The sequence below is a fragment of the Schistocerca serialis genome, chromosome 6 (assembly GCF_023864345.2).
Source record: "Schistocerca serialis cubense isolate TAMUIC-IGC-003099 chromosome 6, iqSchSeri2.2, whole genome shotgun sequence".
Classification (NCBI taxonomy): domain Eukaryota; kingdom Metazoa; phylum Arthropoda; class Insecta; order Orthoptera; family Acrididae; genus Schistocerca; species Schistocerca serialis.
Window position 1 is genome coordinate 761,609,713 of NC_064643.1, and position 27,042 is coordinate 761,636,754.

Genomic DNA, 27,042 nt, shown 5'->3' on the forward strand with positions numbered 1-27,042 from the left:
ACGCAGCGAGCACACCATACCTCGCTATATCTGATGAAGATGGCTACGTCATTGTCGAAATACTGTCCGCAAGAATGATATCTTATTTCTATTACTACGCAGTAACTACAAAAAAATTAAATAAAAATAAAAGTCATTCAAGTCAACTGAATCTCCGTGTAAGCTGAGAAATTCCCTCGTATCTCCCTGTTTCCAAAAAAATAATACTGGAATAAAAAAAGTGTAAACTCAAGAAATAAAAGTTCTTGACTAGAAGGTGGACAGCAAGGGTTGGCACTTATCGACATTTTTATGTAATTCGGGTTTCTAAAATCGAACTGAGTGAACAAAATGAAGTTCCCGAATAAAAATAAAAATGCATCTGAAAAAATACCAACGTTACAGATTCACTTTTCTGGCCTCAAAAAAGGAGACGTAGGAGTACTGTTGAACCGAAAGGGAAGCTTTACGTATTATACGAGTTAACGATAAACTGAACTGAGACGAAAATAATGCAGAGTTGTAGAAAGTGCAATAACGAATATGGGGAAAGCCTAGCAATAATGTGAGTATTCTACTGTGTAGAAAGCAAGATTAGAAAAAATGGCTGAGTGAGTGATGCATCAAAGACAGAAAAAGAAAGCACTCTTCAACAAAAAAGTGAACCCATAACTATGGGAACGCCTGACGCAAAAGAAGTGGGTGAAATGTGAAGCTGAAGAAGGATATTAAAAATAGGTGGACAGATAAATATCAATATAATTAGTTACTAAAAGAAATGGCGGATGAGATACGTATTGGAAAAGCTCTTTGCAGAAGGAATGACAAAGTAGTAGGACATTAAAAACGGCATCATGAAATGTCTAACATTGCACGAAAAGCTGCAGCTAATGGGAGACACTACAGGCGTAGGCAGAGGTTATAACGTGTAAAACAAATATCTAGATGTTGGATGCAGTTGATACGCAGGTGGAAAAATTAGTTAAAAACTTGAAGAGATGGAAGACTGCGTCAAACCAATCGAAGGCCAAATGATCATAAAATTTGGGCTGAAGTTACTTGAATTTATAATTTCTGTATTGAAATGTAGCAGCTTCGAAATATTTGTTAAAGGTAGCCATAGTAAGCGGTATAATAAATTACATTTAGAAATCGCGAGTCGAACTGTTTTTGCACGAATGACTACGCTGACCGACACACATTTACCATGAGTGACCAGTGCGTACTGGAAGATCACACAGAAGTACCCACAATATCACGTTAGCAATGTTCGAAAACACATGAATTCGGTTTTCCCATTTTATGACTGGAAACATGAGAAAGCACATTGCACTGTATAATTAGTTTAAATCAGTAAAAATCGCTGTATCATAAGTAACTTCTTCTGTCATAAAATGAGTGGTGAAACAGAAAAAAGGCGAGTTGTATAGGTGTACTACGGAAAAGGAAATGAGAATGGCTCCGGTAAATGTTGGGAAGTGATATTTAGCTGAATATTTTCATCATAATACAAGGAAGGAGTTCTTTTATTAGTCATACCGCGCTGTTAACATCAGACTTTCATTGCCGTCATAAAGATAGCGAAAGAGTGGCGCACCTCGCCGCCTTTGATGTAGGCAACACCCATTACTTTTGTGCCAAGATGTGTTCGCCATCTCCTCTGTTAACGCTTACAGTAAATCGTTACTCAACCGAAAACGTATTTCTATGGAAACGAACATTGTATTCATGAGTAATGTTGGTCTGTTCAAATGGCTCTGAGCACTATGGGACTTAACATCTATGGTCATCAGTCCCGTAGAACTTAGAACTACTTAAACCTAACTGACCTAAGGACATCACACAACACCCAGTCATCTCGAGGCAGAGAAAATCCCTGACCCCGCCGGGAATCGAACCCGGGCGCGGGAAGCGAGAACGCTACCGCACGACCACGAGCTGCGGACTGTTGGTCTGTTCACATGAGCTAATACCATTCAGAATACGTAAATAGACGTACCGTAAAAGTACTCTGCGTATGGTGTGCACTTCGTAGAAAGCTTAATGCCTCTTCGTATCAACTAACATTATGATTTGTTGGACAAACACGGGTGTTTCAGTATAATCATCTCTATGGTGGCACCTAACTGTCATTAAGTTGTTGCCTTTTTTCAGTCGTACTTAGCTTTAATACCAAATCATCATCAGCAGTTTGAAGAAACAAAGGAATCACGTTTCCTATAATCATTGGTGTAGGCATCTGATAGCTTTTTATCAGGATTGTGTTCCTTTAAAGACTTTAAATTAAAATTTGGTAATCATCAAGAAGAGCGGAGCAGCTCAACAGAAGTATGCATTATCCCTTAAGTAAATATACTCCAGGTGACAATACTATGTTGTCGAATGGGTCTTTCTTGTACACTTTTTACCGAATCAGTGTAGTCTGACTGCTGAGTGGGTAAATGTTGGACTACCCGTTCGACCGTCCGAGGTTCACCCCCAGGTCTGTTATCAGATTTCTGTTTATCGCTCCTTTCACTTTTTATAGTCTTCCGTCCGCCTTTGATGTAGCTCTCCATACTAGTCTATCGTCTCCCTCTACAACCCTCCCCCCCCCCCCCCCCCCCCCCCCGCTTTCAACAAACCACAATTACTAGTCCCCGATGCTTCAGGACGTGTAGCACCACATTTCGAAACCTATCCTCATTTTAGATTAGATTAGATTAGTTTTTCGTTCCATAGATCCATGCTGAGGAGATCCTCGTGGATGTGGAACATGTCACCCTTTTTTTTGTCTCTATCGTCCCTGTAGAGACTACACAACAGGCAAATACGTTGAGAGAAAAGACTTTTTATCACTTAAATTTACATTCCATTGATAGGTTGTTGTAGCCACATGGATACACAACGGTTATACGAGAAGGAATTCTCCTCTGCAGAGTTCAATGGCTGTTAGCTTAGCAGGAAACTGCTTCTGTCTCTTCATCCAGTCCGTAAAACTAATACTGATTTACCATGCATTGGATGCAGAAACAGGGTCTTGCTAAGTTGTATCCAACGCTATATTCCATAGCGCACAGGGCAAAAGATGCAAACGATAGAGATTTAGCATTTCTTGAAGAATGGTTTCTGTGTGTTTTACGATTAACAATGAACTCCAGCATTTCGTGGTGATTTGTTCAATTTATTGACCGACTTCAGACAGTCTAAACAAAACACAAGGAACACAGTTACAAATTATTTAATTATAACAGATGTCTACCCCAAGACCCGTCACATGCATCTTCATTGGTGTTACATCAGGTACCCGCAATACCATCTTTGCAATTAGCTAATGGAGTCGAGCAAACAGATATTACTCATCACATATCTCACACAACGACCAGCGTCGACTCAAAACCTCGATTTGCTCTCATAACAAAGAAAATTGGTTTTGACAGTAGAAATTTTCGTACCCATTCAATAGAGCAGTCCCAAATTGGTCTAGAGTAACATTTAGTGGATTATCACTCGCGTGCCCATTTGATAGAGCAGCCCCAAATTAGTGTAGAGCATTATTCAGCAGTCTATTGCTCACCTCGTCTAACAATGGAAGAAACTGTGGCGTTCAGGTCATGGATACAGTGCACTAGCACAGCAGCCGTGGGCAATGCAGGGAACAAATGCGTCATCCACCGCCATTTATTTCAACACACCTAACGTGACATAGTTTCAAGGTTTTAATTTTAGCCTCTGAAGCGCTTGTGTACATAAAAATTACTGCTAGCAAGGAAATTCAAGATGCAAGCAATGCTGAAAAATTGTTCCCACATTTAATTTTGGACAGAATTCTATAAATTCCACACTCAAGTAAAGCTTCCTCACAGTTGTTGCTTCAAGTGAAAAGTGCCATATGATGCCTTATGACCTGACAGTAGCTTCAGTTATGTCACACGCATTTGATCTGTTACCGTGTCGTGCATTTGTGGCAGTAGTTTTGGGGAGTCTTTCAGGAGGACTACCTCCAAGAGTGGTTCTGCAACAGAGAGTGAGACCACTCATTTTTTGCGTCTTGAAACTGAAGGAGCATTCTCCTCATAAACTTTCACAAAATTGAAATGAATTTCCTTTGGCGGTAAAACGATCAAGTCAAAGAGCTCCTGGAGCCGCGAAAGACAATTGACCTACGCTATTGCGCGACGGGTAGCAGAAAAGTAAAGATGCAATAGCCCGATAAATTTTATCTACATCCACATACATACTCCGCAAGCCACCGAAGGTAAGTGCCGGAGGTTAACCTGAACCACTCTTAGTCAATTTCTTTAAAGTTCCACTCGCAAGTAGAGTAAAGGAAAAACGATAATCTATGTGGCTCCTTGTGAATCGTAATTCCTTCGTGGTCCTTACGCGAAATGTACGTGGGCGGAAGTAGAATCGTTCCGCAGACAGCTTCAAATGCCGGTTCCCTAAATTTGCTCAGTACTGTCCCTTGAAACGAAAGTCGCTTTCCTTCCAGGAATTCCCATTTGTTCGAACCTACCGGTAACAAATCGAGCAGCCCGCGTCCGAATTGCAACGATGTCTTCCTTTAATCCGACTTGGTCGGGATCCCCAACAGTCGAGCAGCACTCAAGAACAGGTCGCACTAGTAGCCTATATGCGATCTCCTTTACAGACGAATCACACTTTACTAAAACTCTTCCAATACACAGAAGTCGACCATTCTTCTTCCCTACTACAATCCGTACGTGCCAGTCCCATTTTATATCGCTTCGCAGCGCAACGCCCAGATGTTTAAACGACGTGGCTATCTATAGACAGCTTCCTGTACACCACAGCATCATCGGCAAACAGCCACCGATTGCTGCCCGCCCTGTCAGCCAGATCATTTATGTATACAGTAAATAATAGCGGTCCTGTCACACTTCCATGGAGCACTGCTGGCGATAACCTTGTTTCTTAGGAACATCCACTGTCGAGGACAACATACTGGGTCCTGTTACTTAAGACGTCTTCGAGTTACTCGTGTCTGGCAACCCTTTCCATATGTTCGTGCCGCGCGGGATTAGCCGAGCGGTCTTAGGCGCTGCAGTCATGGACTGTGCGGCTGGTCCCGGCGGAGGTTCGAGTCCTCCCTCGGGCATGGGTATGTGTGTGTGTTAGTCCTTAGGATAATTTAGGTTAAGTAATGTGTAAGCTTCGGGACTGATGACCTTAGCAGTTAAGTCCCATAAGATTTCACACACATTTGAACATATGTTCGTACTTTAATTAAATGTGCATTGGGGCACCGTATCAGATGCTTTTGGGAAATACAGAAATATGGAATCTACCTGTTGTCCTTCATCCATAGTTACGTATATCATGTGGGAAAAGGGAGAGCTCAGGTCCGCACCAGCGATGCTTTCTAAAACTGTGCTGATTCGTGGACATGAGCTTTTCCGTCTCTAGGAAATTTATTATATTCGAACTGAGAATTTTTTGAAAAATTCTGCAGCAAATAGACTTTGAGGATATTGGTCTGTAATTTTGCACATCCGTTCTTTTACCAATCTCATACACATGACTCATCTGCGCTTTTTCCAGTCGCTTGGGACTTTGCGCTGAGCGCGAGATTTCGATGTAATTGCAAACTAAGTAAGGGGTCAATGACGTAGAGCACTCTTTGTGAAACGTGATTGGGATTCCATCCGAACCTGGCGACTCATTTGTTTTCAACTGCCAAGGATGCTTATTACTTTGTCCAAACAAATCGGTCTCCGCGAAAAATCAATCTGCGACCGTGTAACTTGCGAGTTAGTATTTTTCTACGTATTCATTCTTAACGCCACACATTTTTCCGTCGATGCGTCGATGGATGACTTGGCAGACAGCTTGGTTGTAGAAGTGTAGATTCAGGCTCTTCAGGAAAAGTTCCAATTCGAAAATTGCCGTTTCGCTATTCTTAGAATGGCTGCCAAGCAGTGGTCCTTTCATCCGAAGAAAGAGGAATAAGTCACTGTTTGCCGCGCCAAAAACGCTTCCCGCGATGTAGGGACTGTAGGGATGCGAAAAACCGTCCGGTTAAAATCGATACTGGTATTTTAGTTCCGCGCAACCAGTATTACATTCGGTATTTGTTCGATCTCGACTATAACAGGTGTTTTTATTTTCTGCTAATAACTGGGTAAAAAACCGAAGTAGCAATTATCCATAGCAGCAGTACTAAAATCGTTCATTTTTAAATAAATATTTTTTAAAGAACTAGTACTTTTTACTCGTAAAATTTGCATTGCTTTGAAATTTTGCGTTATTATAGAAAATTGGAAAAGCGATCAGTGCAGTTCTAATAACAATGCCAACAGATACGAGCAACAAACGCATGGCATAAAAATTGACACAGCACTGCTGAGACGATAATGTACCTATTACCATGTGGCGTCGTGATGACTGGGTGTTGTGTGATGTCCTTAGGTTAGTTGGGTTTAGGTAGTTCTAAGTTCTACGGGACTGATGACCATAGATGTTAAGTCCCATAGTGCTCAGAGCCATTTGAACCATTTTTGAAGTGTGTGGCGTGGCGTGGCCTACTACACACAGTGCGCAGGGCTTGCCCTGTCTGGTCTATGTAGTTATTTCTCATTGTCGTTGTCAGACATCAGTTGGATTACAGAATGGCGCCATTCCTAGTCTGAAAGTTTTGTGTCAGTCAAGTACAATGCTCCATTTGCTTTAAAAGATTATAAACGGGTGAAGCCACAATAAACTTGTGTTATACTGTAAGGAGAGACCTTATAACTTAACATTTGATTCCTAGTTTATAAAAAAAGTAGCTGATTTGCTTTCTGTTTTTACATAATATGACTTTATCTGCTCGTAGCCCCTGAAAACGGACAATTAACACTAAAAACAGACTTCTTCAACCTCAGCTGTCATCCTTTAGCGCTGACGATACGTACTGCCCACATAGTGGTATGATCCTCGATTACAACATGACTTTTGAGCAGAGTTTCAAATTTTTATCAAACCACATCACTTCACTTTGGGGAAAAACTGCGAACTGCAGACGGACGAAGTTTTCCTTTTATTTGCCTGTACAATAATTTGACAGTATGTATCTTGAATCTGAAATAGTCAAAATTTTTCAATCTTTGCTGGAAATCTACGTTCAATACAGGAAATAATTGGAATAAAAAACCGGAAACTGGTCATTTCAGAAACCGGTTGTTTTGAGCGGTTTCAACAGTCAGGTTAAACGGAAGTGGAAAAAACACCGATACGACCGATAACCGCCATCCCTACCTCCACCTCTCTCGAAGAGTTCCAATTCTTCACATAGGGAGGTGATCTGCCATTTCGTTCTTCGTCATTCAGACATGTGTGAGCTCGCGGCGTCTGTGCCAGCTAACCACTTACGTAGTGCATTGTTGTCGTACACTTCCACCAAATCAGTATGGATTGTTGTAGCGTTGTGCCCTTTCAAGTGCAGAAACCGAACTACAGTCGATGCTCTGCTTTATCAATAAGCTGAGTCATTTTGTTCTGGATCAAGTAGTGACGTGCTGCACTCTTGTGATGCGGCTATTTCCGTGTGTACTGGGGACTGCAGACATTTATCTGCAAGCAAACAATAACTGAATTACGGAACTGTATTTTTTTGGAGGTGGTAATTAAAACTTAATATCCCCTTGCAAATGCAAAGGTGAAGAAATACGGTTGCAGCGCAGTGAAATACACTCGCCGCTTTCCGCAGATTCTTGAAGTTGCGGTTCGGAGAGCGAGGTGGGGCGTCCCACGTGAGGGAGGAACTGCGGGCCCGCAAATTACAGGAGTCGTTAGGCAGTGATTTACAAATGGGACCGGTTCCGTGAGATACGCGCCGGGGGCGGCCTAATTAATTTACGTGCGCGCCGCGCCGCCGTGTGTGAGATGCTATCACGGGCGCCCGACACTCACCAAGAATGTGGCAGTCGTGCCCGGCCTTCACACGGCGGCTCACTGCCCGCCGCGGAGGGCCGTGTAAACACTCACCTGTGCCCGCATCTCCACTGCCGACTCACTTTGTTACGACCGAGGCCTAGAAGATGCTGGTGACGTATGTCATCTTTCTAAGGGCGAATTATGAGCGCTGTTCGGAAAGTAACGTTCGATCGGGGGTGGATTGGAGGATGGAAACCACAGTGAAAATCCGATGAAGCCTTACACAGATGTGTTGGGCAGTGTCTCTAGTAAGACCTTCGATCGCCTCACGTAGCTCTTTCCAGTTCTGAGCGCGCAGCGAGCACTTAAATGTGCCTATAAAATAGTGTCTCCCACCACGTATGAGGGTAGAAGATTTCGCCTGATGTCATGCAGCCCACATAACATAACTGTCATACGGTTCCTTCTTCTTGACAAGCCTTTTCAATGGGAAGTGTTTCATCACCCACGATACAGCCCGTAATTGGCTCCCTCTGAGTTTCATCTCTGCTCACATGAACTGCTAGCTACGAAGACAACATCTTGGCACAGACAACGAGTTGTAGACCAGAACTGAGAACTGGCGGAAAGCACAAGTGGCTGCCTTCTGTGAGGAGGGTATTGGAATGTTGGTACAATGCCACGACAAATGTCTACGTCTGAGCGGCGACTGTGTAGAGGAGTAGCTGGAAGGTGTAGCTAACTGTTGCAAATAAAACAGTTTAGATTTCCATAGGGGCTTCCATTTCGCGACTGGTTGCACCTTAGTTTTCGAAAAGAGACAGATGAAATTAGGAAATAGAAAAATGTTCGGGAAAAGAAAGTAATACGTCAATACGTTCTTCATCATCAGTCTCCCGATTGGTTGTCAGCTACCCCCTGGATCATTTATAGGATAATTTCTTCATTTCTGTATGATTATGTATAGGTTATTTTGAAAGTCATCCGCGTTCGGGAAAAGAAAGTAATACGCCAATACGTTCTTCATCATCAGTCTCCCGATTGGTTGTCAGCTACCCCCTGGATCATTTATAGGATAATTTCTTCATTTCTGTATGATTATGTATAGGTTATTTTGAAAGTCATCCGCGACCTTTCTTGGGCTGTCTTCCATTGTAACTTTCCTTATAGGATACTCACAAGCAATGTAGCAGATCCAAAAGTGTCTTCTTCGCTCTGTTGTTCTCCTAAACGTTCCTTCTTCGCCAATTTGTTGGGGGACTTTCAGTTGGTAGTTTTATTTGTGCGCTTTCTCTTTAACAGGCGTCTCCAGTATCATATTTCAAATGCTTCAAGAGATTTAATTTCACAACTCGAGGCACAGCTTTCACCCATCCTTTTCCTCACTTCATTATTTATGTTGTTTGTACAAAGCATTTTCGTTTGCGTGTGTATACTGCGTTGGCGCCTCTGATTCTTTGTTTTGTGTCCTCTTCGCTTCTCCCCGCTTCAGTTATCTTCAGTAAATGTAAGTCACTTAGGAATGCAATCAAAAGGATCTGCAGACAAGCCAAAGGCAAATGGTTGCAGCAAAAATGTGAAGAAATCGAAAAAGATAATGTTTACGGGCGTGAAATTTGGCATAAAAAATCTTTCAATGAAATTAAAAGCAAATCCGTCCACTTTAAGAGTAAAAAAAAGGATCCCACTGTTAAATGCAGAGGAGATAGCGGACAGATGGAAACAGCATACAGAGGGTTTCTACCAAGCAGAAGTACTGTCTCTGAAGTGACAGAAGAAGAAACACATGTCGATTTAGACGACGTATTTTTCTCCCCTGTTCTTCAGTCTGTACATCGAAGAAGCAATGACGGAAGTAAAAGAAACGTTCAAGAGTAGGATTAAAATATAGGGTGAAAGGATATCAGAAACAAGTTTCAGTGATGACATTGCTATCCTCAGTGAAAATAAAGAAGAATTACAGGCAATGTTAAATGACGTGAATAGTCTAGTGAGCCAAAATATTGAGCGACAATAAACCAAACAAAGACGAAATTAATGGGGAGCAGCCGAATTAAGATTAGCGATAAAGTTAACACCGACTTTGGGAACCATACAGTACACAAAATCAAGACATTCCGTTACCATGGAAGCAAACGAGCGCACCATGGACGGAGCAAGGGCGATATCAACAGCGAAATTCTATTAGTATCAAATGTAGATCTTAATTCTAGGAAGAAATTTCTGGGTATGTACGCCTTGAGCACATCATTGTGTGGAAGTGAACCTTGGACAGTTGCCAAACCAGAAATGAGAATCGATGCGTTTGACATGATATGTCACAGAAGGATGCTGAAAATTTGGTGGACTGGTAAGGAAAAGAATTCCCGCAGGTTGGACAGTTGGCAAACCAGAAAAGAAGAGAATCGAAGTCTTTGACATGTCATGTCACAGAAGGATGCTGAAAATCAGGTGGACTGGTAAGGTAAAGACTGAGGTTTCCCGCAGGTTCACTGAGAATAGGATTATGTGAAAAGCACTGACAAGGAGAAGGGACAGGATGACAGGTTATCTGATAAGAGTAACTTCCGTGGTACTTGAGGGAGCTGGGTAAAAACTGTACGGGATGGCCGAGCACGTTGTGTGTAGCTGCTTACTGAGACGTAAAAGCTGGCACGAGGAGAAAGTCTTGTGCGTCACATAAAAGGGACCGAAATCACGAAGACATGTATAGTATCGACATTTCGTGTAAGAACTAACATTCGATAGCACATACAACATTTGACAAACGAATAAAACGTAACACGTGTAAAATGGAGGAAATACCACATTGATGACACCATCGACGAGCAAACACTGGGAACAGTTACAGACGCAAAACATCTAGCAGTATGCCTCCAAGAAGATAGTTAGAAATCCAAAACTGAAAGAAATGGGCTTACACGTAACCAAAATTACTACCAGTCCTTGAGGAACTTTCTAAATCCTTAAAGTGGGAAAATTAGGCAGGATGATGTACACACATCAAAAAAAGTTTTGCATCGCCTCGGTCCCGAGAGTTCCAGAACCTGTACAGAAAATTGGAATAGACATCAACATAAACATCATTTCCGCCCCTTTTATTGCTCATGAAAACAACACATTGCATGTTGTACTACCATGCAGCAAGACCTTCAGAGGTGGTGGTGGTCCAGATTGCTGTACACACCGGTACCTCTAATCCCCGGTAGCACGCCCTCTTGCATTGATGCGTGCCTGTATTCGTCGTGGCATACTATCCATCAAGGCACTGTTGGTCCACATTGTCCCTCTCCTCAGCGGTGATTCGGCGTAGATCCCTCAGACTGGTTAGTGGGTCACGTGGTCCATAAACAGCCCTTTCCAATCTATCCCAGGCATGTTCGATAGGGTTCATGTCTGGAGAACAATGCTGACCACTCTAGTCGAGCGATGTCGTTATCCAGAAGGAAGTCACTCACAAGATGTGCACTTCTGTGACCACCAGCGGCGTACGTCGGCCCCACATAATGACACCCCAAAACAGCAGGGAACCTCCACCTTGCTGCACTCGCTGGACAGCGTGTCTAAGGCGTTAAGCCTGACCGAGTTGCCTCTAAATACGTCTCCGACTTACTTACTTACTTACTTACTTACTCGTTCGGTATCACAGAGGCATAATTTACAATATTCTTATCACTATATACTAAAAAAGAAAACAATATAATTCTACACTATATTAGATATGTTTTTGAGCCACTCTATGGCTGGTCACTGAGTCTATGTATGTCCATGAGTTCACCACCATAGCCATACACTTTGCACACGAGTAGATGGTCCATTGCCTGTATTTCACCGCACTCACATACAGCGCTGTCTGCCAGTGTTTACATCTCCCAACACTCGTTCTGACCCGGTTTAGAGCTGTCCACACTCTTCTTGGTAGGTTGAAGCCATCCATGTTCTTGTTCGGATCGTGTACTAAATTTTTGTTCTTAAATTCACTTGCCGACCATACTTCGTTCCAGGCCGTTCTCGGCTCAAAGGCTTGTAGTTCTTCACCGATTTTCCAAAAAGGTGATCTCTGACGACTTTCTGGTTGAAGGCATATTCGACACTCATTGGTGAAGAGAATGTGATGCCAATCCTGAGCGGTCCATTCGCATGTTGTTGGGCCCATCTGTACCGCGTTGCATGGTGTCGTGGTTGCAAAGATTGCGCAGAGTTTGAGTCGTAACACGACGTCCTGTGGCTGCACAAAAAGCATTATTCAATATAGTGGCGTTGCTGTCAGGGTTCCTCCGAGCCATAATCTGTAGGTAGCTGTCGTCCACTGCAGAAGTAGCCCTTGGGCGGCCTTAGCAAAGCACGCCATCGACAGTTCCTGTCTCTCTATATCTCCTCCATGTCCGTACAACGTCGCTTTGTTTCACTGCGAGACACCTGGATACTTCCCTTGTTGAGAGCCTTTCATGGCACAAAGCAACAATGCGGACGAGATCGAACCGCGGTATTGACCGTCCAGGCATGGTTGAACTACAGACTACACGAGCCGTGTACTTCCTTCCTGGTGGAATGACTGGAACTGATCGGCTGTCGGACCCCCTCCGTCTAATAGGCACTGCTCATGCATGGTTGTTTACATCTTTGGGCGGTTTTAGTGACATCTCCGAACAGTCAAAGGGACTGTGCCTATGATACAATATCCACAGTCAAAAAAATGTGTGTGAAATCTTATGGGACTTAACTGCTAAGGTCATCAGTCCCTAAGCTTACACACTACTTAACCTAAATTATCCTAAGGACAACCACACACACCCTTGCCCGAGGGAGGACTCGAACCTCCGCCGGGACCAGCCGCACAGTCCATGACTGCAGCGCCCCTGACCGCTCGGCTAATCTCGCGCGGCTATCCACAGTCAACGTCAATCCACAATCAACGTCTATCTTCAGCAGTGCTGGTAACCGGGGTGACGCAAACCTTTTTTTGATGTGTGTGTTAGGGAACATGAACAATCTCCGTTTTGCTAATGATACTAGTGCAGATAAACTGCAACGACTAATGGAAAAGAAAGCGCGAGTTTGAAAGAAGATCAGAAAAGCAACTATAACAAGAATTAAATAATGCTTAATCAACATATCGAAAAGAAAACAGTAAAAATTAAGAATGGAGTGGTAGAACTAGTTGATGAGTTTTTGTAATCAGGGTAGTTGAAGAGTGCGATTGGAAAGAGAGAAAAAGAAGTTCACAGAAGGTTAAGAATTTGAGTGATTTTGGCGATCAAAATAAAGTTTTCCAAACCATGCTACGTATCTAAACAGAAAAATTTGCTACAGTGTTTTGTTAGTTTTGACTTTTAGTAACGAAACGTGATCCGCTGGTGCAAAAACCGTTCAAAAAATGCATATTTGCTCAGCGAGCTTGGAGAGGTCCCGTAGTAGAAACGACGAGAAGAAGAAAGAAGTATCAGAGAACAGGCTGGAATGCAAGACTTATTTGTGGCTGCAACGAAAGTGAAATGGAGGTGAACGATACATTTAGCCAGGTGGATGGATGGTGGGTGACCGAGGAAATTATTTGCCGCATTGCACTACAGAAGGAAAGAGAACCTACTAAAGGTTAGCAGATGATTTTGGAAATGCAGAAGAAACACCGGTGTGTATAACGTAAGACCGCAATGCATAGAAAAGTCTAACGTGTCCTGCAAATGATGGTGGGTCCGGGGCTACGTGAGATGGGACGATTATGTATACAGTACATACTGAGGTTCAGTGATCGAATCTTAAAGAATTATAAGACATTCACAAGAGTGGTAGCGTACAGAACACACAGTTCGACAGAGTATTGATTGTTAATCTGGGACCCGTAAGATGCAGGATAAATGGAAAAGATGGGGAGAATCAGTGTGTGTTTGGTTACATGTTCGTGTAATGGCTACAAGAGCGTCTCGGAAGCGCTCAGCATACACAGCCTACTCCACGACAGGGTAAACTGGCGGGCGGACTTGTGTATCAGTTGAGGGAGAAGTTGAGGGCCCGATAAGGGCAGCTACGTGAGCACCAACTCCATCAGTGGGAACTACTTGTGGTTGGCTCTTGGCTGGGCCAGATTCTGCCGTTCGTTGTTTTGCTTGCGAGCACTCGCAAGACGTCGCTGCGACCGCTGCAGTGAAATGCAACTACGCTGAAAACCTGAGCTATTTAGCAGAAAATATTGTTAAATCTATTTTGCTGAAATAATTTCGATATAGGTACGGAGGAACGTCAAAGCGAATCCATAGCACTTCCTTCTCTCTAGCGCACTGTTAGAACAGTCAGTTAACTTACGCTCTGAATTTCCTCCCTCCGAATTATTTCTTACCGTGCGCTCTTACACACAAAAACGCTTGTTATTGCTATGCTCTTGCGTTTCCACTCCTACTGAGAGCGATTAGTTAAGTTCTGAATTGACATATGAGAAAAATGAACTGTACGCTATAATCCTGAAGGAAAAATCGGCTTCTGGGCAGGGGTGATCGTGAATAACAAACGAAGAAAGGAATCGGGTTTGCTAAGAGTCTGTGCTGGTTATCTACAATCTACACCCAAGATCACACGAGAGAAAATACCCGGTTCGAAAGAACGATGTACATGCGAAAGGTATCATACTCCTAAGCCCCGATACTGATTATGGCGCCCGCATCTCGTGGTCGTGCGGTAGCGTTCTCGCTTCCCACGCTCGGGTTCCCGGGTTCGATTCCCGGCGGGGTCAGGGATTTTCTCTGCCTCGTGATGGCTGGGTGTTGTGTGCTGTCGTTAGGTTTAATTAGTTCTAAGTTCTAGGGGACTGATGACCATAGATGTTAAGTCCCATAGTTCTCAGAGCCATTTGAACTGATTATGGCTGTATTTGTAAGTTTACTCACGCTAATAAAGAAGACAGCCTACAGCACCAAGAAGGCCAAAACGAACACAATTATAGCGCACACAAATTGAGGATTCTCGTAATATATGCCCCAAGTTTTATCACGAAGTTCATGAGTGAGTCCGAGAATACCAAAAATAACAATAATACAATAAACAATAATTTGATACATGGAAAGAGTTCAGTTGGTGGTTACCTTCTATATTTTTCTCAGCTCTCATCTTAATTTGTTATGATTTCTATAGACACACTGGAGTAATAATTCATCTATTCCGGATCTAGATTAATTCCCCAACATAACCTGCTTATGGATGGCTGCGATAGTCCGACTTTGCAGCTTCTGTTGTAGAAACTGAAAACCGTTTGAGGCGACTCTAATCACACATACTAGAAATAGGTTAAAAGAAATCACAAAACCGTTTGGCCCATGATACTGAGACACTGTTTCATGGGCAACTTAACCGTTACTAGGTTATGTAGCACATCCTCTTAGACGCTTTGCGTGAAATATTCTCCAAACATTTTTTACTCTTTTTCACTTAGTTACTCCTGACACAGCTTCTGCTCATTATACATTCAGGCAGGGTTGCATATGACTAGAGGTCTTTGTTAATGTAAAACATTGATCTTTGCATTATAGGTATAGAAAACTATCAGGTATGTCAATTCTCATTGAATCGTGAAAGCAGCGCCGTTTGGTTTCTGTTGAAAATTGTTTTCCCATTGTTTGGCAGTGAAAATGGCGAATGAGTACAAAAAACCACTGAAATACCATAGCACGATTGGTTAGTGCGCTAGGCGATAGTCGTTGACTTATATCGTGGAATCTGTCCGTCGTTGTTGACATTTTCGCATATAAATATCGAAAGACTACTTCAGCCACTCGCCTGAAACAATAAGACACAAATTTATTTAGGTACGACACTACTTTCGGGTTTTTATGACTTGGGCACTATAAGCTTAAGAATTCATTCTGCACTTGTTAAGACGAACAGTTATAAATGCATGAAACTTGTTAAAAATCCGTAACGCAGAGTGCTGCGAATGTTCTTTATGAAAGCTGTAAGCGACTGTGAAGAAAATGAGTACATCGTTTTCCATTTAGTTTGAGTTGCTAATGGGTATGATATTCTTTTATACCTGTTACTGCTAATAGCAACTTCTGTGCAATAGAAATGACTTGCATCCTGCGCTCTTGCTAGAGACTCATTGTGAATACTGGAGATTCAATTTGTGTTTGATCATAGGTGGAGAAACTTGTCATTCCTCTCTCAATATGGACAGAGAAAATAAGTAAGGGTGGTATGTTGAGTAACCAGAAGGTAATGAAGTTCTTTATAACGAAGGCAACTCATCGGTTTGTCGAAAAGTAAGGTTTTGCACTGTTGCACTTCGGCTGGGCTTCAAGCACCGATGTTCACATGCGTCATGTCATGTAGCGTTGTTTCTGTGGCGATTGTTCACGATGTTTCATTAGTTCCATTCACCGCAGACGAACTAATATTTCTCAAATTTAGATGTCTTAGAAACTTTTCTTCCCGCTGTCTCCTTACACACGCCTGGTCGTCTAAGTTGTAAGTATAGCGCTTTCTAATACTTGAGCGAATAGCTGTCTTTGTCAATGAAATTTGTGTGAGGGTGCGTACACCAGTCTGTCAGTTCCTTTTATACCTCCGAGAGCGTAAAAATGTCTTAGAGTGACAATGAAAGATGGCTTTTTGCAACAAAAACATAAGTTAAAAGTTTTTCCATTGAGTATATTCCATGACTGAAGAGTTATTGTCGGCAGTCTACTTAATTCCTCTGTGTAGCTACAACAACCTTCACGTTGACTGACAACTTTTTCACTCACAAATCTCTTAAATGTAGGCATAGAGGAGAGTATGCTAAATAAATATGACCAACGGAGTGACTGATCCAACAATGCATGTTTTAAATTCCTCATTTTTCCCATGACAAATAGTCTTTGGGGAGAGGCGCCTTATCATGATGAAAAATGATTTTTTTCTTCAGCAATTCAAGCCTCTTCAAATATATTCTTGAATTCAGTACTTGTAACCAAGAAGACTGTACATTTCATTTGATATGAGAGTGGCGTCAGATATTTAATCCACGTTTAACTGCCGACCGTCATGTGTTGTACAGTAGAAGGGACGTGAATGGTCTACTTCGGTTTATTGGGAGTATTTTAGGAAAGTGTGGCTCATCTGTAAATGATACCGCGTGTAGAACACTAGTGCGATCCACTGTTCAGTACTCTTCGAGTGTTTGGGATCCGCACAAGCTTGGATTAAAGGAAGACATCGAAGCAATTCAGAAGGGGGCTGACAGATTTGTTACCGACAGGTTCGAACAACGCGCAAGTATTACGGAGATGCTTCGGGAACTCACATGGAAATCAGTGGACGGAAGGCGACGTCCTTTTCGAGGAGCACTATTAAGAAAATTTAGAGAACCGGCATTTGAGGCTGACTGCCAAACTATTCCACTGCCGCCAACGTACATTTCACATAAGGAGAACGAGGATACACGAAATTACAGCTCATGCGGAGGCGTATAGACAGTCGTTTTTCGCTCGCCCTATTTGCGAATAAAAAAGGAAAGGAAATGACTAGCAGTGGCATTGGGTAACCTCCGGAACGCACCATACGTTGGCTCGCGGTGTATGTTTGAAGATGTAGATTTAAGTACTCTGTCCGCCTCCGTAGCTGAGCGCTCAACGTAGATGGTTGCCATGCGACGGACCCGGGTTCGATTCCTCACACTGTGAAGGGTTTTCCTTGTTGGAAGGGTGGTACAGGGTGTACTCAACGTCCTGATGCCAATTGAGAAGCTACTTGCCGGAATAGTGGTGGCTCCACTATCTGTAAACTATGCAAAACGGCCGGGAGAGCAGTGTGCTGACCAGATGGCCCTCCACACGCCATCAGCATGACGAAGCGAGGGAGACGATGACACGGTAGCTGGTACAAGTCCCTTGGACCTTCAGAGGACTGGACAAGAAACCTTTTTTTCCACTGCCATAATCTGCACTTGTTCAATGTTTTCGTATGTGACTGCAGCATTTCGATGACCTGTACATGGATGTTATTGAAGAAGAATACGGTTGTACTTAAATCCAGTCATCAGTTCCTTTACTACCGGAACTCGGAAGAGCAGACTCCTTATAGACCTTCGACAACGTTGGACGAATTTCCATCGGAGATAAACTATCTTTCCTGGCGTTTATCGCGTCGTACAGAGTCCATCACGATTTGGCAAATTTCTTTAAGTTAAATTTTGTGTGCGGATGTCCTTCCCGATGCCACGGCGGCAGATGACCTGAGAGATGAAAGCCCTGTGCGTCATCTACCTTCGAATTACGTAAACTTTGTTCTGTGTGATCATACTTTAACTGCGTGTATCGCGCTTTCCGACGCGTAAACTGTGCACTTGTCCAGTATTTGCCTAAATGAACGCGGAAGACCGTCTAAAAACCACTGTCTGGCTGGATGATGTACCGTACCGATGGACGCGCGGATTTTGTCTGAGTCTGACCCGAAACCTGTCGCGAAACGCGCTAAGGTACACGAGTAGATGAAGACACTGTCTGTCCATCGCAAGAAATTTTATGTCGACAGCCGGCCGAAGTGGCCGTGCGGTTCTAGGCGCTGCAGTCTGGAACCGCGAGACGGTCGCAGGTTCGAATCCTGCCTCGGGCATGGATGTGTGTGATGTCCTTAGGTTAGTTAGGTTTAAGTAGTTCTAAGTTCTAGGGGACTGATGGCCTCAGAAGTCCCATAGTGCTCAGAGCCATTCGAACCATTTTTTTCTTATGTCAACACGTAGTTCCGTAAAAAACCCATTTGAGTAAAGTCCTGCACACTACGACTAATTTAAAAAGCTGTGTCAATCTGTTCTGAAGAAATCTACGCGAAAGACGTACCAACATACGAAAACCGAGTATTCATTTTTATCAGCGTCGTACGTGTGTGAAGGCGAGTTCTTCACGTAGCGCGGCACCTGCTAGACGTCGCAGTGACGGAGGTTCCCTAATGGCGCCTCCTGCGGCGGCCATTAGCCGCCGTGAAGTGAGCAGCGAGCTGGCGGCCCGGCGCGCCGGTGCATTAACGGCCGCTGCGGTATCTGGGCTCGCCTCGCCTCGCCTCGCCAGCGGTCGGGCCCAATTAATAGCGCGCCTCTGCGTGTGCGCGAGACGGCGCACGGCGTCTTTGGGGAGAGCACGTCGCCGCTGCTTCACTACCCTCAGAGAGGCCGTGCACTGCCCCCAACTAGCAGACGCCACTCTTAAGACTAGTTAAGGACGTCGTGTGTAGTTGGGAAGCGCCGGGAAGTCTTTTTAAGAAAGTACTTGTATGGATTGTAGCCTTATATGGAGTACGGATGTGGACGATGAGAAGTACACACAAGAAGAGAATATGTGCTGTGACACTGTAATACAGATGTGCTATATAAAATTTTTGCCCATTATGTTTATTGTAAATAAGGCCTACTTATTTTATTTTGTAAATCTTTAGATGCTGAGGGGCAATTATAAATGTGACATGTACTGTAAGCTGTATAAATTACACTAACGAAACAAAAACCGCAACACCGAGACGGACTTGGGAAACATAAACGAACGTTGGTAGGCGTGTTTCCACACACATCAAAACATTTTTGCGTCACCCCGGTTCCCAGAACTCCTGAAGATTTACGTTGACTGTGAATATTGTATCACAGGCACAGTCCCTTTGACTGTTCATAGTGTCACTAAACCCACCCAAAAATGTAAACAACCGTGCATGAGCAGCGCCTGTTAGACGGAAGGGATCCGATAGCCGATCAGTTCCAGTCATTCCACCAGGAAGGAGGTACACGCCTCGAGTTGTCTGTAGTTTAACCATGCCTAGACGGTCAATACCGCGGTTTCATCGCGTCCGCATTGTTACTTTGTGCCAGGAAGGGCTCTCAACAAGGGAAGTGTCCAGGCGTCCCGGAGTGAACCAAAGCGAAGTTGTTCGGACATGGAGGAGATACAGAGAGACAGGAACTGTCAATGCCGTGCTTCAGTAAGGCCGCTCAAGGGCTACTACTGCAGTGGATGACCGCTACCTACGGATTATGGCTCGGAGGAACCCTGACAGCAACGCCACCATGTTGAATAATGCTTTTCGTGCAGCCACAGGACGTCGTGTTACGACTCAAACAGTGCGCAATAAGCTGCATGATGTGAAAAACTTCACTCCCGACGTCCATGGCGAGGTCCATCTTTACAACCACGACACCATGCAGCGCATTACAGTTGGGCCCCACAACATGCAAAATGGTCCGCTCAGAATTTGCAATACGTTGTCTTCACTGTGAGTGTCGCACATGTCTTCAACCACACAACCGTCGGAAACGTGTTTGGAGGAAACCCGGAAAGGCTGAGAGCCTTAGACACATTGTACAGCGAGTGCAGCAAGGTCGAGGTTCCCTGCTGTTTTGGGGTGGCATTATGTGGGGGCGAAGTACGTGGCTGGTGGTCATGGAAGGTGCCGTAATGGCTGTACGATACTACGTGAATGAATGCCATCCTCCGACAGATAGTGCAACCATATGGGCAGCATATTGGCGAGGCATTCGTCTTCATAGACGACAATTCGCGCCCCCATCATGCACATCTTGTGAATGACTTCCTTCAGGATAACGACATCGATCGACTAGAGTGGCCAGCAGTCCGCAGCTCGTGGTCGTGCGGTAGCGTTCTCGCTTCCCACGCCCGGGTTCCCGGGTTCGATTCCCGGCGGGGTCAGGGATTTTCTCTGCCTCGAGATGACTGGGTGTTGTGTGATGTCCTCAGGTTAGTTAGGTTTAAGTACTTCTAAGTTGTAGGGGACTGATGACCATAGATGTTGAGTCCCATAGTGCTCAGAGCCATTTGAACCATTTTTAGTGGCCAGCATGTTCTCCAGACATGAACCCTATCGAAAATAAATGATGACCAACTGAAACCCTCAGCTGCCGACAGGTGTTGTTGATATACCTCGATGTGGACAGCTGAAAATGTGTGCCCCGACCGGGAATCGAACCCGGGATCTCCTGCTTACATGGTAGACGCTCTATCCATCAGCTGTCCACATCGAGGTATATCAACAACACCTGTCGGCAGCTGAAGGTTTCAGTTAGTCATCATTTATTTCAGGGAAAAGCTGCACGGTCATCAACAGTATTCTGTTCTTTCGAGAACAGTTACTGTCTTCATATACCTATCGAAAATGCCTGGGATGGATTGAAAAGGGCTGTTTATGGACGACGTGGCCCACTAACCATGCTGAGGGATTTACGCCGAATCGCCGTTGAGGAGAGGGACAAATGGTTCAAATGGCTCTGAGCACTATGGGACTTAACATCTGAGGTCATCAGTCCCCCAGAACTTAGAACTACTTAAACCTAACTAACCTAAGGACATCACACACATCCATGCCCGAGGTAGGATTCGAACCTGCGACCGTAGCGGTGGCGCGGTTCCAGACTGTAGCGCCGAGACCCGCTCGGTCACACCGGCCAGCTTCTGTACAGGTTCCGGAACTCTCGGAACCGAGGTAATGCAAACTTTTTTTTTTTTTTTGTGTGTGTGTGTGTGTGTGTGTGTGTGTGTGTGTGTGTGTGTGTGTGTGTGTGTGTGTGTGTACATTTGAAAGGTGATGTGTACACGCTAGTCGCATAAGAATGGCGCTATTAGCGCCAGTATGAGGACGCATGTCAGGTTTGCTTTAAATACATGCTGTAACGGTCGTGAGCGTTAGTTATGTTTCAGAATGGACGTGGTAGGTTGATGTTATTAAGGCCTTTAAGGGGATAAAGATGCCATTATCGGCATCTCACTGCGTTTGAAAGAGGTCGTGTGACAGGGCTGGGCGAAGCTGGATGTTCCTTCTGCGATACTGCAGAAGTACTTGGCAGGCATATGGCCACTGTACATGACTGCTGGCACTGGTGGTCACGAGAATGCACGGTCGCAAGAAGACTGGACGTCAGAGTCCCATGTGCACTTCCTAGACGGAAGACGTTCGTGTTCGGCGTGTGGCTCTGGCGCATCGTACTGCATCTGCAGCAGCAGCTGGCACCACAGTGAACTGTTACTTGAAGGACACCTCCGAACTAGAAGCCCTGTAGCGTGAATTTCCACTGATCCCAAATCACTGCCGTTTGCGACTTCGGTATGTCAGGCGACAGCTCATTGGAGGGCAGGGTGGAGGTCTGTTTCCTGATGAAGGCTGGTTCTGCCTCGGTGCCTGTGATGTCCACGTGTTGCTTAGGAGACCACTGCTGGACCTGCAGCTAACCTGCCTCCGTGCTAGTACACGCCCCTCGCACCATCACTGCGAATTTGTACGTCAGTCTGGTGATTCCACCTGTTGTACTGCTATTCATGAACAGCGTTCTGAGGGATGTTATCCAAATGGATAACGCTCGCCCACATTCCAACACAACATGCTCTACAGGGTGTCGACATGTTGCCTTGGCCTGCTCGATCACTGGATCTGTCTTCAGTCAAGCGTATAAAACCGATTAGTAAGGGGGGAGGTTACGAAGCTTTCTAAATATCGTAGTACAGAAGAACGATGAACATTGGATGGGTAAATCGAGTGACTAATGAAGACGTGCCGAATCGAATTGGGGACAAAAAGAATTGACTAAAAGAGGGGATCAATAGGCAGGACACATACTGAGGCACCAAGTAATTGTCAGTTTGGTTGCAGAGGAAAGTGTTGGGAGCTAGAATTGTAGCGGGAGACCAAGACTTGGGTACAGTAAACAGGCTTAAGTGGATCTAGGCTGCAGGTGTTAGTCAGAGATGTAGAGGCTTGTACGGATCGGCATTGAGAGCTGAATCAAACCAAACTTCAGTCTAAAGACCACAACAACAACAACATAAGCTAGGATGTTTTCGCTCGAAATGTTAACGATTCAACAAGTAAGCATCGACAGTGCTGCACTCTCTGAACAACCATGTGAAAATACTCAACGACTAAGCATATTGCAAATGAGTGAATCTGCGCTACAATACACACATTCCAAAACTATTTGCTTTGACTGTAGAAGTACTTCCAGTGACTTTTAAACAGAATATTCGCACAATTCAAGCGACATCAAATAATTACTTCGTGCCTTAAAATGAGCCTCAAGATCCGCCCATTCTGTTTAATACCCAGAGATGTTTCGGTGCATGAGTATCATCATCATTGGATACTTCTACCAGGTCTGTAAAGTGCAAACATCTTGTAACTAACAATTAAGCCTTTTTTTTACATTATTAAGACGGAGTGCTGAAAAGTGATGCCTCCGAATTTTTTATGTGAAAACTCTCAAAGCTGTTTAAATAAAACTTTTTTACAGTTCTACATCTTTATTCTTTGTGTCTGGATATTTATTTCTCGACATAATCACCCTGGCGACGCACATATTTTTCCCAACGAGAAACTAGTTTGTTGATACTGTCAGTTTAGAATGTTTGATTTTGTTGACCAAGCCAAAACATCATCTCTGTCCGCACCTTTTCATCCACATCAAAGTGAAGTCCTGGAATATGTTCTTTAAGTTTTGGAAACAGGTGAAAATGGGATGGTGTTAAGTAGGGACTGTGTGGAGGATCATCGATGACAGTGAACCGAAGGCGTCGGGTTACTGCAGCTGTGGCCAACGGTCGTGTGTGGCCTGGCATTCCCACGCAGGAGGAGACGGTCCTCCCCACGTGTGGACGAACCCTTCCAACTGGGAACTCGGTTACAGCACGCCGTTTCTCTTGCACCGGCATATTTACGTTACACACAGCCATGGTACGCGCTACAATTCTGAGCCCTCTTAGAGGCAGAGGGCTGCAAATGTTTACGAAAGGAACAAGAAATATCTCTTATGTTGATGGGAATGACATTCATCGAAGCATCGCGCCCTTTGGACGAATTCACTCGCCTGAAAACCCGAGTGCTTCATATCTGTACACTGGTACAGTTTGTATCCACAGCCACACACCATACCACGACTTCATGACAGCAGGAGGCAGCAAACCACTGCCAGTCAAAATTCATCGACTGACACTCTGTTCACCGTCTGTCGAATTTTTATGAGTGAGTCCATGGCCATTTCCAGGTATTGTTTGTAAAAGATCTGTATTTTACACCGCCTGACAAAAAAGAAAAGTGAAGACATGGCCGGATGTCAGTTTGACATCGTACACGTACACACCACTGGAGGGCATGGAAATGACTTGAGATTGAATTCTGTGTGACAAGTGGAACAGCCACCAGAGTGCATCAGTATGGTAGGCACGCGAAGAGCTTCAGATGGTGAGCCGTCGCTGTGATGGACACGCAGATGCCACGTACTCGTGTGAGACAGAGTTATCAGCAGCTGCCACAGACCTCACGGTGTGTCTCCATTGGGCCAGCTGGTCGAACCGCGCAATATTGACATTTGTGGGGCATTCGGATGTGACAATGGCTCCATGTTGGACTGCATAGCAACGTGAGGACACGCGTACTCGTCTGGACACCACAACTGGGGAACTACCACGCCACGCGCAGACCGCCGTTCACACCACGACACAAACGAGTGAGTGCCTTTGCAGTAGTGCCGTGGCCGGGAATCACGGACTGTCGATAAATGGCGTCGCATTGTGTTCAGCGATGAATCGTGCTACTGGACTGTACTGTCCCGAATGACGAGCGCCAGCAAGTATGGCGACGACCTGCAGAGAAGTCCCATTCTTCCACCCTGATTTCCCGCTTTCCGCGTGGAGTCGCCCTACCATTAGGCTATCCGAGCACGTCTCTCGACCAGACCCAAATTCCCACACGTGGTCAACCGCGTGTCTACAATCTGCCTACAGCCTGTATTCCTACATTCATTATGTTTATTCCCGTACAGGGAGAAATTTTAATTGAAAATAGCTTGCCCGGTCTCGGCGAACAAATACGATACTGCAGTGTTGTTCAGGACGACGCGAACTCCCTTCGGACAGATATGCGTATCCGAAGGGAATTTGCATCGTCCTGAACAACACAGGCCCTTCAATATGGCATTGTACCAACGTTTTTGAGAACAGCAGTGTTACGTCTGTTGTCATGGCGTGGGGGGCCATCGAGTATGATTGAGGTCACGGCTGGTAGTGGCTGAGACAACTCTGATGGCACAAAGGTACGTCACGGACTGTGGTCTCAAGTGTTTCCTCTTTTTTGACAATATTGCGTTGCCTCTTTTCAGCAGGACAATGCTCGTTCAGGCACGTCAGGTGTCTTTATGAACAGTCTGCGAGACGTTGGGATATTCCCACGGCCAGCAAGATCCCCAGACTGGTGCCCGGTACGACATGTGTGGGACCAGCGTCAGCACTTTCCAGTACGACTACCAGGATGCTGAGGACCTCTTGCAACAGTTTTGCCGCACCTTGCCTCAGGCGGAATTTAACGGATTTGTAACACATTTCCCAACCGAATCAGAGCAAGAGACCACGCCAGAGCGGGTGTATCGTCATACTGATGAGTGGGCTCGTACTGCGAAGTTCTTCCTTAATTTGTCTCAATGTTGCAGTTACTGAAATAACACGACGTTTCTTCTCCGCCCGTGAAGTTTCATTTCGGTTTCTCTTCCCCTTTTGGGTGCTTCACTTTTCTGTTAGGCAGTGAATGTTTTCTTAAAGGAAAACGATTTTTTACCCAAAGAAATGTAGATACTGAAGACCGAGCTGAGACGAGTCCAATAATCCGCCAAATCTTACCGAAAAATAAAACGAAAAGCAAACGTTCATCTATAGCTGCACATTACGGTGACAGGCCCATCGAGTCATGAAAAATGGATTACTTTCCATTAGGGGAAGGTTAAGTACCTTACTGCTATTGTATGCAAAGCGTAAGGAGAGGAGCCTGACGCCTCAGACACGGAGCTGCGCCGTCCTCCGGCCTCTGGTAGCGCACGCCTCAGACGGGGCAATTAACGGGGGTGACGCAGCAGCAGGCTCCGCCACGGGGCTGCATCGCCGCCTCCGAGTCCGCGCGCCGTTTCTTATTTCGACCGACGCCGCCGCCGCCGCCGCCCGAGGCGGCTTCTTCGCGTCATTAAGGTGGGCGGTAACGCGCCAGGCGCCACGGCACACGTAATGACGGCGGCGATTACCGCAACCACCGCCTCACCTCTGCCGGAAAATTTGTTTTCCGCGAGCGGCGACGCGCCGTGCCCGGCCACTGACGTAGCGGCCGGCGGATCTTCTGGGCGCCACAGATACGGCACAGCACAATGCGCGAGGCGTAGCCACAGCTGCAGGCGTCACAAGTAGGCTACTAGCGTGAGGAGCAGGCAAGGCGAGTGCACACACGTGTTTTAGGTGAAATCCACTTGAAATCCACTTCCAGTGATGGAAACTATTACGCCAGCAAGCTCTAATCCGGTATTTATAAAACTTTGCGGACATTTTCGTTCAGTTATTAAAGCTTCATTCCATACAGAAATGACGTTCACCACCAACATCAATACGAGGTGTGACCATGTGACCACCACGGGCACGAACACACTCTTGTATCCATTGTGGCATGGAAGCCAGCAGCATGAGGAATACCTTATCGCATGTTTTGAATATAGCTGGCTGGAGTCTGATATGAAAACATAGTCTTCCCACCGCATGTCTGACACGGTCTAAGGGTGACAAATGAGGGCACGGGCCAGGCCTGTCAAGAATCCGCAAGGTCCTCAAGCTGCTTGTGGTGTGAACTCCAACGTAGCCTCTTCCATAATCTTATGGTTATCACGGCAGAATTTACCGTTCTTGCCACATACTGCCCATTAATCAGCCTCCCCTCAACTATTGTCAAATAGTCCCGATGTCATATCCAACAGTTTCCCACAATATTTCAGGAGTTGAAAAATGTCTGAAATGGCTCTGAGCACTATGGGACTTACCATCTGAGGTCATCAGTCCCCTAGAACTTTGCACTACTTAAACGTAACTAACCTAAGGACATCACACACATCCATGCCCCAGGCAGGATTCGAACCTGCGACCGTAGCGGTCGCGCGGTTCCAGACTGAAGCGCCCAGAACCACTCAGCCACAACGGCCGGCTTTCAGGAGTTGCATAAGTATCCAGCATCGATACTTCTTGAGAAGAAATCGCTGCTTCCTAAGAAAAACGGAATGCTGTTGAATGTCCCATTTGACGCTGGATCTACACCGTGCCATTTTCTGTTGTATGTGCAATGGTGTCAGCAGTAAGCAACACATGGCAACTCGAGAGACAACCAACTGAATTGTCCGTGCGATCTGTCGGCATGATGTTTTCTTGTCCCTCGTGCCAATTTTTCGATCTTTAC

General features: G+C 45.0%; 1 protein-coding gene across 1 annotated transcript in view; it reads left to right on the forward strand.

The window, feature by feature from the left end:
• The window catches only part of LOC126485074 (uncharacterized), a 172,908-nt gene that overhangs the window by 18,619 nt on the left and 127,247 nt on the right, over positions 1–27,042 (forward strand). The window contains exon 2 of the mRNA XM_050108677.1: positions 25,551–25,799. Within this exon, the coding sequence (XP_049964634.1) occupies positions 25,551–25,799 (249 nt within the window). The remainder of the gene's footprint in view (positions 1–25,550; positions 25,800–27,042) is intronic.